General features: G+C 39.4%; 1 protein-coding gene across 1 annotated transcript; it reads left to right on the top strand.

Moving 5' to 3' along the window:
- Positions 1–5,552: 5,552 nt before the first annotated feature.
- Positions 5,553–12,420, top strand: LOC129818991 (elongation of very long chain fatty acids protein 7-like). Its single transcript, XM_055875421.1, has 8 exons — positions 5,553–5,778; positions 8,199–8,282; positions 8,641–8,831; positions 9,965–10,045; positions 10,145–10,201; positions 10,319–10,424; positions 10,544–10,680; positions 11,059–12,420. Exons 2-8 carry the CDS (start codon positions 8,219–8,221, stop codon positions 11,401–11,403), a joined length of 981 nt encoding a protein of 326 aa, XP_055731396.1. The 5' UTR covers positions 5,553–5,778; positions 8,199–8,218; the 3' UTR covers positions 11,404–12,420.
- Positions 12,421–12,572: the final 152 nt, after the last annotated feature.

The following is a 12,572-nucleotide window of genomic DNA, read 5'->3' as shown; positions in this document are numbered from 1 at the left end:
TTATAAAGAATCTTTGTCAATTTCGCAAACGTGTGTTTAGGGACCCCTGCTGGTCAATATAAGTACATAATATAAGTACAGGTTATTTAGGGTCAGGATAAAACGTCTTAAACTGATCATAAAGATATGGTCTTAACTGTATTTTTAAACCATATTTATTTGATTGATGGAAGCATATAAGGAACAGCCCATTTTCCTGAATGTTATGCAGTGGTCTCTTTTGTCATCTGATTATTACCCCTATATATTTCATGCCACCTATCACACATTTTCTTTCTCAGAAAATGTCAAACATGATATGCCACCTGTGTCATTCGAGACACCACATACAGACAACAGGACAAAGGAAATAAGACAGAGAAAGTGAAGAGAATGGGAAACTGTCAATCCCATTACATGAATCAAAGCTCAGCTAAAATATGAAGTTATAGTTATCATATGCTGTTAACAGCAGAGGGGTAATTATTTAGGTTAATTAATGTTCATATTGAGACCAATTCTCTTTTTCAAATGAGCCCAGCACAATATAATATCAATATAATACTAAATTACAAAACATGATCCTAAAAAATCAACCCAATCTTTACATGGAGCATCCCCCACTAATGCTGTAAATTCCCGAAAGTGAGCCAGGCATTCAAGCCTGAGCCTCCTTTGCAACATATTCCACATCTGTGGAGCATAAAAACTAAAAGGAGTCTCTCCCTAAATCAGATGCCACCCTTGGAACCTCTAGCACTATCCAATCTTGTGCTCTTGTACTGTATTCTATCTTTGTGACCTTGACCAGTGTTGTCAGAGACATCGGAAGTTTCTGCAGGAGCGCTTTGTAAATAAACAGAAGGGAATGCTGCTCTACAGACAGGTGGGTGGGTTCTAAAATAATCACCAGTAATGAATCTAAGGGCACAATGTAAAACAGCATCTAGTGGTCAAAGTGTGGAAGCAGCTGCTTGCATGGAGATTATATCCCTCTAATCTAAAACAGACATAAAAATGGCCTGGACACCTTCCTTTCTATTATCAATAGATAGACATGCTCTATTTCTGTAAAATAATACAACTTTGAACTTCAACTTCTTTACCAGCTCAGTAACATGCGTTTTTAAAATGCCAACTTATTATCTAGCCAGATACCAAGATATTCATAAGAGGGAACTCGTTCAATGTGTGTTCTGTTCAGGCTAGTAATGTCAATCAAATGTATTTATGAAGCCCTTTTTACACCAGCAGATGTATAGCAGAAGTGCTATACAGAAACCCAGCCTAAACCACAAACAGTAAGTAATTTATGGGACCTAGATAATAGCATGGATTTTTTGTTGTTGTTGCATTAAGTACAAACTTAAAGTCCAAGAGTGACTTCTGTAGCGCTTGGAAATCAGATGTCAAATGTGAAAAGGCTTGGTTTACAGAGTACAATACTGTATCATCAGCATAAACATAAACATTCATAAACATTTTTTCACAGTATTTCAAATTGTGTATATACAGTGTAAACAATAGTGGCTCCAGAATCAAACTCTGGGGTACCCCTTTATCCGAGTTCTCATTGCAGGTGAGTAGGAATAATGTAATAACTTCACAGAGAAACCCGCACACTGCTCTTGCTCCTATCACTTATTTTCTTAAAGCTCATGTGTCAGCCTCTTGGCCTTCGTCAGATGTTCTTTCCTCTGACGAAGGCAAAGAGGCCAACACGAGCTTTAATGAAATAACTGATATGAGCAAGAACAGTTTGTTTGACACAATTTATATCTGTAAAAAAGAACAGTCAACGTTTGTTTTAGAAAAGAGATGATAGGAATGGTACTGGATCTTCAGTGACATGTTATGTTTGTCCCTGTGTTTTGAAAGAAAACTGGTGTAACAGCCTTGCTACAACTTCCCGAGCAAGCTAATACAGCAGAACTGGAGTTGTTAGTCATCGTACTTCGTCTAATCTGTGAATAAATCACTGAAAGTGTAATGGTGAACAAGAACAATATAACACAATGTGACCAGGGAGAATGTGTGTGAGTTAGAATATCTCCAAGTGCCTCTATCTTGAACTCCCACTGGCAGGACATGTCTATCTAAGTCAGAGAAAGGCCTTTGAGCAGTGACCAGACCACAGCGCTGAAAGGCCTTTGTCTCCCTGGAGACTGACTTCCTAGCAACAATCAGCTAGAGGTCACCTGACCGACCAAACTTCAGAATAGAGAGAATGCTGACTGCAGAGCTTTATCTGAATTCATGACATACTTACCCCCCCCCCCCCCCCCCCAAAATGTATGAAAGTTAAGCACGTTTTTGTGTAAACCTTGTGTAACATATAGATACAGTATATTGATTATGAGATACTAAGTATTCATGTCAAACTACAATATTGTGGTGTCTGTTGAGTATTGTTCAGCATATTGTGCTTTTGATAAGTTTTGCGTTTTTATAGTTTGATCTAGCGGCTTTAGTGAGAACATTCCATTTCACATTGTCCGTTTTTTATTTGTTACCAATAATAAATGTCATTCAACACAAGCAGAGATGACTTCCTACAAATGAGATTTATTACTGACTGTCCAGGAAGTGGGCATGGTGTTGTTTAGGACATCTCATGTTATGAATTTACATACAGTTAGTCAGTAGACTAGTAGCTCCCCATCACACTGCCTGGTTGTCAGTGTAACCCAGAAGAGCTTGTTAGGTGAGAGTTGAGTTATAGGGTGTGGCACTGCCATCTACCCTAGTTGCCACTGAGCCAAATATGCCATTGAAACTGTTCCATGCATTTATCTCAACCTGCAAAAACATCTGCTGGAACATGTGTTTGTGACCAATACAATCTGATTTGATAGCCATATTATTATTCAGATACTTTTGACGAATCTTCATTCCCTTTAAAGATGCATTCCAGTCTCCTTTTCATCTAATTTATTACCTGATTTACTTAACAAAAAGGCACATCTTAATAGGTGGTCCAGGTATGACATGGAACAAGAAGGGGGGTGGGCCTTACCTCTTTTGACCTCTATTGTTCCTCAAGCAAGGGGGACAGGGGAGGCCTATGACAACATTACTGCATTTATACTTGGGATATTGTTTTTCCAACGGGAAAAGTAAAACAAAATAGCCAGAGTGGGTGTTTCAGTGTGTCTTTAAAATATGATTATAGCTTAGGACACTTTGTGGTACTTTTTAAGTCTAGCAATTAAGATCGAACAGTAAGAAACCATTTTGACAATGATTGATAGTTGCTGGTTACTTGGCTTATTCCTTATGCAATTATTCGTTGTAATGTTGACACTCCCAGACGTGAAGGGAGGAATGATGAAGTCAGAGGTAAAGAATGAAGAAGGAATTTGTACACGATTAGTGAGATAAGATACCTGTCAGGTTACTTGTTACTATTCCTCTGCTTGACATGCATAACTTAGCCATGAGGATACTGTTGTTTATTTCCATTGTGAATGTTTCTGATTCTAGGTATATTGAAACATAAATGATCAATTCGTGTTTGTATAATTATGGTTAAAAAATATTATAATAATCCCTTTCGGTGAATGTGTATTTGCTCTACATTTTCTTAACATTCACTTAATTTCTCATAATGAGGTTGACTGTACAGTACGCTTTACCCCAGTCATCTGTGTTAGGACTTGATACTTTGGAAGTAAATTACACGTGATTGAATGTCTTCTCTCTATATGCCGTGTGTTATTTTACATTTGACTGTATATGTACTCCCATGAATGCTTGTGTATGTGTACTCCCTGAAAACATCTGACAAACTTTGGTTTTGGAGTGAAATGTCCTACAGCATTGAGGGCATTGTGCTGCATAATATGCATGTGTCCCTTCTCAGTTTTGCTCTAAGTATGTTTTCAGTTATTAGTTTAGGCTACTATGATATCTTTGTTTGACATTCCTGCAACAACTTTACACCCCAAGTTTGACAACACTCCCCCCAACATGTACTTGTTATTGTAGTATTTGTGCAAAGCATGGTATTGAACCTGAACGTTTAGCCTACTTAATGTGAGGAACTGGATTCCCTTACTCAGAGAATAAAAACTATGACTTGATAACTACAGATTCACAGAATAGTATTTTTTTCTTTCTTTACTTCATTTTGAAGTAGTTATGCATAGAGCTATTGTGTTTATTGGGGCGGCAGGTAGCCTAGTGGTTCGAGTGTAGGGACGGCAGGTAGCCTAGTGGTTCGAGTGTAGGGACGGCAGGTAGCCTAGTGGTTAGAGTGTAGGGCCAGTAACTGAAAACTTGCTGGATTGAATCCCCGAGCTGACAAGGTAAAAATCTGTCGTTTCTCCTCTGAACAAGGCACCCGGTAGGCCGTCATTGTAAATAAGAATTTGTTCTTAACTGACTGCCTAGGCTACCTGCTTAAATATAGTTACTTTTTATATCGCTATTTAGTGATTATGTTTATTGATATCGATGATGCTGATACACTAACTTTCTGTATCATTTTCTAAATCAATTGAGGATGATGGTAATATAAATCATTTTCTAAGTCAATTGACAGGGTATTGATGATGCATGGATATTGTTGATGCTTATATATCTTCCTAATAATTTTGTTGTCCCTAAAGACATTCTGTTACAACTCTACCCCCACACACAGTGTTTATGTATTCTGATTGTTACTTTTACCCTTACCTAGAGCTACATAATATCTCAACTACCTCGTACCGGTGCACATTGACTCCATAGATTGTAGAGGAATACAAATATATGTGTGTCGTCTCGGACAATAAACTTCAGTGGAGTAAATGTACAGACCTGATCTACAAAAAGAGTCAACAGAGACTGTACTTTCTCAAAAAGCTGGGATCTTTTAATGTTAATTGTACTATACTGACTCCGTATTACAAATCTTATACTGAGAGTATTTTAACTTTTTGTATTGTTTGTTGGTTTGGCAATGACACTGTCAGCCAGAGAAATATGCTGAGAAGGATTATCACCACAGCAAGCAAGGTACTTGGAGTCAAACAGACAGGCCTGGATGAGATCTTTAAGGTCAGGGTCCTCTGCAAGGCTCTCAAAATCATTTTGGACCCAAGCCACCCCCTGTAACCGGACTTTGAACTACTCCCCTTTGGGTGCAGGTATAAGGTACCCCTCGGCAGGAAAAACAGAATTATCCAATTTGTGCCAGGTGTGATATCCCTCCTAAATAGCTCGGGCTAATGTTCCTATCGACTCTGTAAGGCCAGCAGGCTAGTCTCGTTTTATGGGTATGTAACTGTTATGAAAGTTGTATTGCCAATTTGTTTTGTATTTAAACGCCACTTTAAACGTGTACATAACACTGCAACAACATTTCCTCATGAGGACAATAAAGTCAGTGAAGTAGTACCGCCACTCCAGCATATAACATCGTTAGTTTGTGTTACGAGCCATTTCCCAACAATCGTACATAGTAAGTAAGCATTTCACTGCAAAGTCTACACCTGTTTGTAATTTGTGCATGTGACAAATAAAATGTGGCGTATTTCCACAATGCATATAATGTTTCATTAATTCTCAATTGCTCACTATGGGATTGGCTTGGAACTTCGTCAGATAGAAAGCACCAATCAGCGAAGTGGCATAGTTTCGGGCATTGTTGGAGAAGTTTCGTCCGGAGCCCTGCTCTGCCAACATGTGGGAGGAGACATCGCAGTGGGTGGATAAGTACGGTGCATCACCAACAGGCGAGTCATTCGAGCCAGACCGGGCAGCGACAGGTGTGTACCAGATAGAAGAGGAAAGGGAGACGCCATCGTCGCCAAACAGGTTATTGGGTCTCACTCATTTATCTTCATCGTTGAGTTTTGCCTAATTTTAGGCGATTCACTTTCCAGTTCTTAACTTTTTGAAGTTCCAGTACAATGAGGTAGGCCTAAATATTTATGTTAACTAGGCAAGTCAGTAAAGAACAAATTCTTATTTAAAATGACTGCCTAGGAACAGTGGCTTAACTACCTTGTTCAGTGGCAGAACGACAGATTTTTACCTTGTCAACTCGGGGATTCGATCTAGCAACCTTTCAATTACTGTCCCAACACTCTAACCACTTGGCTACTTACGCGTTAAAGTTTAGGTAAGTGAAATATTAGACTAATTGAACCTTAATTCTTCCACTTCTCCAGAAAAACGTTGTGGTTTAGTCTAACTTTTTGACATTTGAAGTAATTAACCCAAACATATATATTTTGATTAGCCTAATAATGGAGAGCCGGTGTGTTTCTGAGATTTCCCCTGACGGCGTGGTATTTCGTGTTCAACGTAAACATAACCTGCTTGTAATGGAGAACCCTCTTTAAACAAATAGACACATTCCCAGACTAGAGTATTGCATTGTGGTGGTTATGCAACCTGGTCTCAGAGCATTTCGTATTATTCTGTACGTAAATCTGAGCAGCCTCACTTAGTAATATATTTTAAAGATTCGTATGGTATATAATTTGTGGATGTCCATCCATTTTGTATGATATATTACTAATTATAAACTGGGTGGTTTGAGTGCTGATAGGCTAAAAGCCATGGTATATCAGACCATATACCACGTGTATGACAAATTATTTTTACAGTTTTAATTATGTTAACCAATATATAATAGTAATAAGGCACCTCGGGATTTTTGGTGTTTGGCTAATATACCACGGCTAATGTCTGTATCCAGGCACTCCGAATTGCGTTGTGCTTAAGAACAGCCCTTAACTGTGGTATATTGCCCATATACCACACCCCCTCGTGCCTTCCTTCGTATTATGTTACAAATTCTAGCTCTGTGGCCGGCGGGCGTGAGTGAAGCTTGGGGTTAAGGTTAGGTTACAAGGTTAGGGGAAGGACTAGTTAACATGATAAGTAGTTAGAAAGTTGACATTATGAGCCATCCTCCCTAAGCAGCCTCAACTGATGCCCAACCATCCACCCTCCTTTGTGCCTTAAGTAACATCTATGTAAGCATACCTAACATATCATACTAAATGGAATGTTGCGGACTTACGTACAGAATAATACGAAATGCTCTGAGACCAGGCTGGGTTATGATGATGGACCAACCTTGTGTAAACGTTACGGGCATTCTGAGTTTGGGCCCAGGCATAGATTGCAATCTTTGGTTTTCTGGGTAGATGTGTAGAGTCATTTTAAAGGTAAACTTCAATGTTATTTGGAGTGTGTAATGGCAATGCTGATTAACAGTATATGCTTCACTGATAACTTTTGTAGCTATTACATTCTTTGTTATGATCACATGCTTCTATTGTCCCACTTGTAAAGCTCAATACAACTGACTTGTAGCCTAATTGGGTAAACCATAGGACAGGGGTATTTAACGCTTACCCTACAAGGTCCGGATCCTGATAGCTTTATGTTCTACCTGATAATTAATTGCACCCACCTGGTGTCCCAGATCTAAATCAGTCACTGATCAGAGGGGCAACAATGAGAATGCAGTGGAGCTAGCTGAGGATGAGTTTGAGAGCCTTAGGAGAATGTCTAGGATTGGAATTTGACCCATCCACCTTGTTTCAAAGATATAATGTAAGTATTTTGGGCTCCCGAGTGGCGCAGTGGTCGAAGACACTGCATCTCAGTGCAGTACCTGGTTAAAATCCAGGCTTCATCACATCTGGCTGTGATTGAGAGTCCCATAGGGTGGCGCACAATTGGCCCAGCGTTGGCTGGGGTAGGCCGTCAGTGTAAATAAGAATTTATTCTAAACTGACTTGCCTAGTTAAATTTAAAAAATCTGCAATTACTGTGTCCAAATTTTTTTTTTGACTGGAGTAATTTTGCAACTGATGCTATTATTCAATTGATGCACCCAAATTACCACAGTCTCTACTGCAGTCTTTTTTGCTAAGGGTAATCTAACTTTTTACTGAAAAAAATGAAATAAAAGGCTGGAATGTGAAGTTTTTTTCCCTCTCGGATGTCATTGGATGCGCAATAGAACAGCAATACGTACTGCCTTTTTTTATTTATGTCGTTGAGCGACGCTCCAAACCTCGCTTCGTCAACAAAACAATAATACCTCTGGGGCAGACAGTGGCACAGTTTCCCCTACTGCAGATTCCATCTTTAAAAAGCTTGCATTGTATTTCAACTGTGCATGTTACTTTGCTGTAAAAACCTATTCTGTGAACAGATAAGGGGCTCTGAATTTTGCGAATGCACTTCTGAATTGTATCCCATTTATTTTATAGGAGGTGCAACAAGAGCAGTAATGGCTTTCAACTCGCTGCCCTCCAGAGTAGTCTTGCTCTATGATGAATGGCTTAAACTGGCTGGTAAGTTGTTGTAATTTCAAAACGACGTTTTGCAAATATTTATTGATGTAGAAAGTTGATTCAATTATCAGTTCAGGTCTTAATTTCTGTATAGTGTATATTAGGGATACCTACGACTGTGGAAATTAAGTTGTTTAAAAACATTATCTCCATCCATTCTAACTCTTTCCTGCCCTTCCTTGAGGCATTGACTTACTACAGAGAATAATACTCTAACACAATTGGATGGGTGTCCACAAGGGCTCATTATATTACACCTGTCCTGTTATGTCAGATTAGTGATTACTTGAACTATTTGAACAGGATCCCTGGCTTGTCACGTTACACTCAGGAATAATGTTTTTTTTGGTCCACTCAGATCCCAGGACAGAGGACTGGCCCCTAATGGCATCGCCGATGGCCCAGACTCTCATCGTAATCGCCTACATCTACTTTGTCACGACGCTGGGCCCTCGGCTGATGGAGAACCGCAAACCCTTTGACCTCAAAAATGCCATGGTCGTCTACAATTTCAGTATAGTGGGCTTCTCCATCTACATGATCTATGAGGTGGGTGCACTTCAGAAATCGACTGGCCACCATAACTTTAAACTTAAAAGTGCAATGCAGCTGTTTTTATTTCAAAATAAAATAATTTTCTGGGTAACAATTAAGTACCTTACTGTGATTTATTTTGTATTTTTATTTAAAGCAAACAGCAAAGAGCAATTTCTCTAGAATTCTGAGCAGAGAGCTTGAAACTGAAAACTGTTATTGCCAGATCTCTTTCTAAGTCGCTCTGGATAAGAGCGTCTGCTAAATGACTTAAATGTAAAAAATGTAAATGTTAACGGTCTATTAACTATACTAAACAAAAATATAAACGCAACAGATAGTGTTGGTCCCATGAGCCGAGTGTTTTTATTTTAAATATGTTTATTTATTTAACCTTTTATTTAACTAGGCAAGTCAGTTAAGAATAAATTCTTATTTACAATGACGGCCAAACCCGGACGACGCTGGGCAAATTGTGCGCCGCCCTATGGACTCCCGTTCACAGCCGGATACCGCCTGGTTTCGAACCAGGGATTGTAGTGACGCCTCTTACATTGAGATGCAGTAGCCTAGACCGCTGCGCTACCCGGGAGCCCTAAAAGATACCAGAATTTAATACGCACAAGTTTTGTTCACAAATTTGTTTACTTCCCTGTTAGTGAACATTTCTACTTTGCCAAGATAATCATCCACCTGACAGGTGTGACACATCAAGAAGCTGATTAAATTGCATTATCATTACACAGGTGCACTTTGTGCTGGAGACAATAAAAGGCCGCTCTAAAATGTGCAGTTTTGTCGCACAACACAATGCACCCCTGTCGAACGGATAAGTGTTGTCACCCTTAAGAAAATGTATCCTATATCTGCCGTTTCCGTTACACATGTTACAATTATTTGTTTGCGAATAAACCTGGGTCAATGGAAACCTGCCTACTTTGTGGCGAGATGCATACACACATTTTTGACTGCACTGGGCCTTTGAGAAATATAATGGGTTTATTTTTACTACTATGCTGCAATCTGCTGGTGGTTACTTGCAATAACACAGGTGTGACTTTTACATGAGGTGCTTTGTAAAGTGGGATGTCTTTTTTTTTTTTTGTGTGTTTTTTTTCAATTTTGACTAACATTAACTTGTTTTTTAGTATCTGGTGTCCGGTTGGGCCAATGGTTACTCCTACCGTTGTGACCTTGTTGACTACTCCAGCAATCCTCTGGCTGTCCGGGTAAGCTACTTTCACATTGCACTAGCGAAATACTCTTTTGAATATTAATACTCCTGTATCTCTGAATTCGGTGGCAATGTTTGACTGTTTCCCCCTCAGATGGCATGGACCTGCTGGCTCTACTACTTCTCAAAGTTTATTGAAATGTTGGACACAGTAAGTACTATCCTGTTTAGTTGTGCAACTGTAGTCAAGTAGAACATTTTTATGAATTAAACCAGCTATTACTACACAACTATATGAAAGACATTGTTATTGTTATTTTCTTGTCAGATCTTCTTCGTCCTCCGCAAAAAGACCAGCCAGGTGACATTCCTTCATGTCTTTCATCACTCTATCATGCCCTTCACTTGGTGGTTTGGAGTCAAGTTTTCAGCAGGTAGAGTAAGAGACTTGAAATGGAACTTGTGAATCTGAGTTGGTAATGACCTAACATTATGCAATGCCATCTGTTGCCATTTTTGAAATCATAAAATGTTTTTTTGTTTTTTTTACCAGGTGGTATGGGAACCTTCCATGCCATGTTGAACTGCTGTGTCCACGTCCTCATGTACTCCTACTATGCTGTGTGTGCTATGGGGCCTGCCTATCAGAAGTACCTGTGGTGGAAGAAATACATGACCACTATCCAGTTGGTATGCTAATACTTGTATAGTGTGCCCTGTGTTCATTAATTGTATTGAGGACAAGTGCATGACTTAGACTGAAATAGAATGAGTGCCGGTACTGTTTTATAGTCAAATGCAGGACCTCCACAGTAGTACCGTTTGTTTGAGCTAATATTCTAGAAGAGGAACAGAAGCTCAAGCAGTAGAACATTTGAGGTGCTGGTACTCTGCTGTGGTGAGCTCAAGCACTGAGGATAAACAATTTAAGAAACAAAGCTGGATGAAGCATCCACATTTTCACCTTAAGTAAAATGGTTTCCTCAATGCTGCCCCTTTTTAAGACCTGTACATCTGCATTGTAGTGGTTTAGTCACCATATCTTAATCATGTTTCCTTTTTCTCTAGGTTCAGTTTGTGATGGTGACTGTCCACATTGGCCAATTCCTCTTCATGAAGGACTGCCCCTATAAGTTTCCGGTTCTTCTCTACATTGTTGGTCTCTATGGACTGATTTTCCTGGTTCTCTTCCTCAACTTCTGGTACCACGCATACACAAAGGGAAAGAGGCTGCCCAAGGTTGCGCAGAACAGCAAGGCTCTCCAGAATGGCAACGGTGCTCACCATTCCAACGGGGTTCACCATTCCAACGGGGTCGCCAAGGAGGCAACCAACGGTATCTTCTATGGCACAACCAACAGGGTCGCAAACGGCTTTCACCATGGCAATGGCATTCACAAGAAGGAAAAGTAAACGATGCAACCTCATGTTTTAGTTGACAAGCTCAATTACCAACTTCCCGGGCTGTATTTTACATCCAAGTCTCCTTTTTGTTACACTTCCACCATTTCAGAGCGTATTCCCTGTTTTAATTGGTTCCAACTGTTGTTTTTTGTGTGTGCTTACAACTTTGTCTTATCACTGTTATTGAATAGAATCATATGTTCTGTTTGGCTATAGGTGGTTGAGTTACTGCATGACTTTTGTTCAGAAATGTAGTTATAGGGATCACTGCATGACTTTTGTTCAGAAATGTAGTTGTAGGGACCACTACATACCATTTTTTTCAGTTAAATGTAAATGGTTTTGTGCTGTAATATAATGTGCCTGGGAACAGGCTTTTGAGTATTGTTTTAAACGAGGTGATTATGCTTGAAATGTCTGGCGCAAACAGAGAATATGAATGGTCTTAGAGCTGCTCTGGTAGAACATGAAGCCCTGGAATTAGTGGCATACATTTCACTGATTTGAGCTTTAGTCTTTTCATATGAGTCAGTTTGTAGTAGGTGAAATGCACTTCCTGAAATGCTTTATTGCTTATAGTATGCCAATGGATCGTACTTGATGTCTTTTGTGTTAATGTTCACAATGTATATACATTTGTCTTTTTATGTTGCCGTTTCAAGGTAAAATGTACAGCAGGCTATGTGAAGGCTGTCTGGGCTTTTAGTGTTATTGAAGGAGCTGATCAAAAATTGGCATTTCCTTTGTGCCCATGGTGAATGAGAACAGAACAATATTGTGTGAATGAAAGCGATTATTTTACTACTGCAGGCAATAGCAAATACTGTGTATTTTTAAGCTACTTGCTCAATATTGTAGCGAATTCGGAAGGTTGGCACCGACCGGGACTAGAATCCGAGTCCCGCGACTGTCAAGCCAACACCTTAACCATCACGCCAGGAGGTTCAAACCGCTTGACGAGGTCGCTACAATATTGTTCAAAAGAACAATCTGCTTTTATGTTGAAATAAATTATTTTTACCTACATATATTGGCCAAGTCATTTATGAACGTTCATTTATTCTTTACGTTTTTATAGGGAACTACACTAGACTACACAATGTTCTCTTATCTCGGGCAAGTTGACTCGACTGTGTCCCTAAATTGTTACAGGATGTCCGTATTTGGACATCGTATCA

Source organism: Salvelinus fontinalis, chromosome 21, assembly GCF_029448725.1.
Source record: "Salvelinus fontinalis isolate EN_2023a chromosome 21, ASM2944872v1, whole genome shotgun sequence".
Taxonomy (NCBI): domain Eukaryota; kingdom Metazoa; phylum Chordata; class Actinopteri; order Salmoniformes; family Salmonidae; genus Salvelinus; species Salvelinus fontinalis.
Note: the sequence above shows the minus strand (reverse complement) of the source record. Positions and strands in the feature narration are given on the sequence as shown.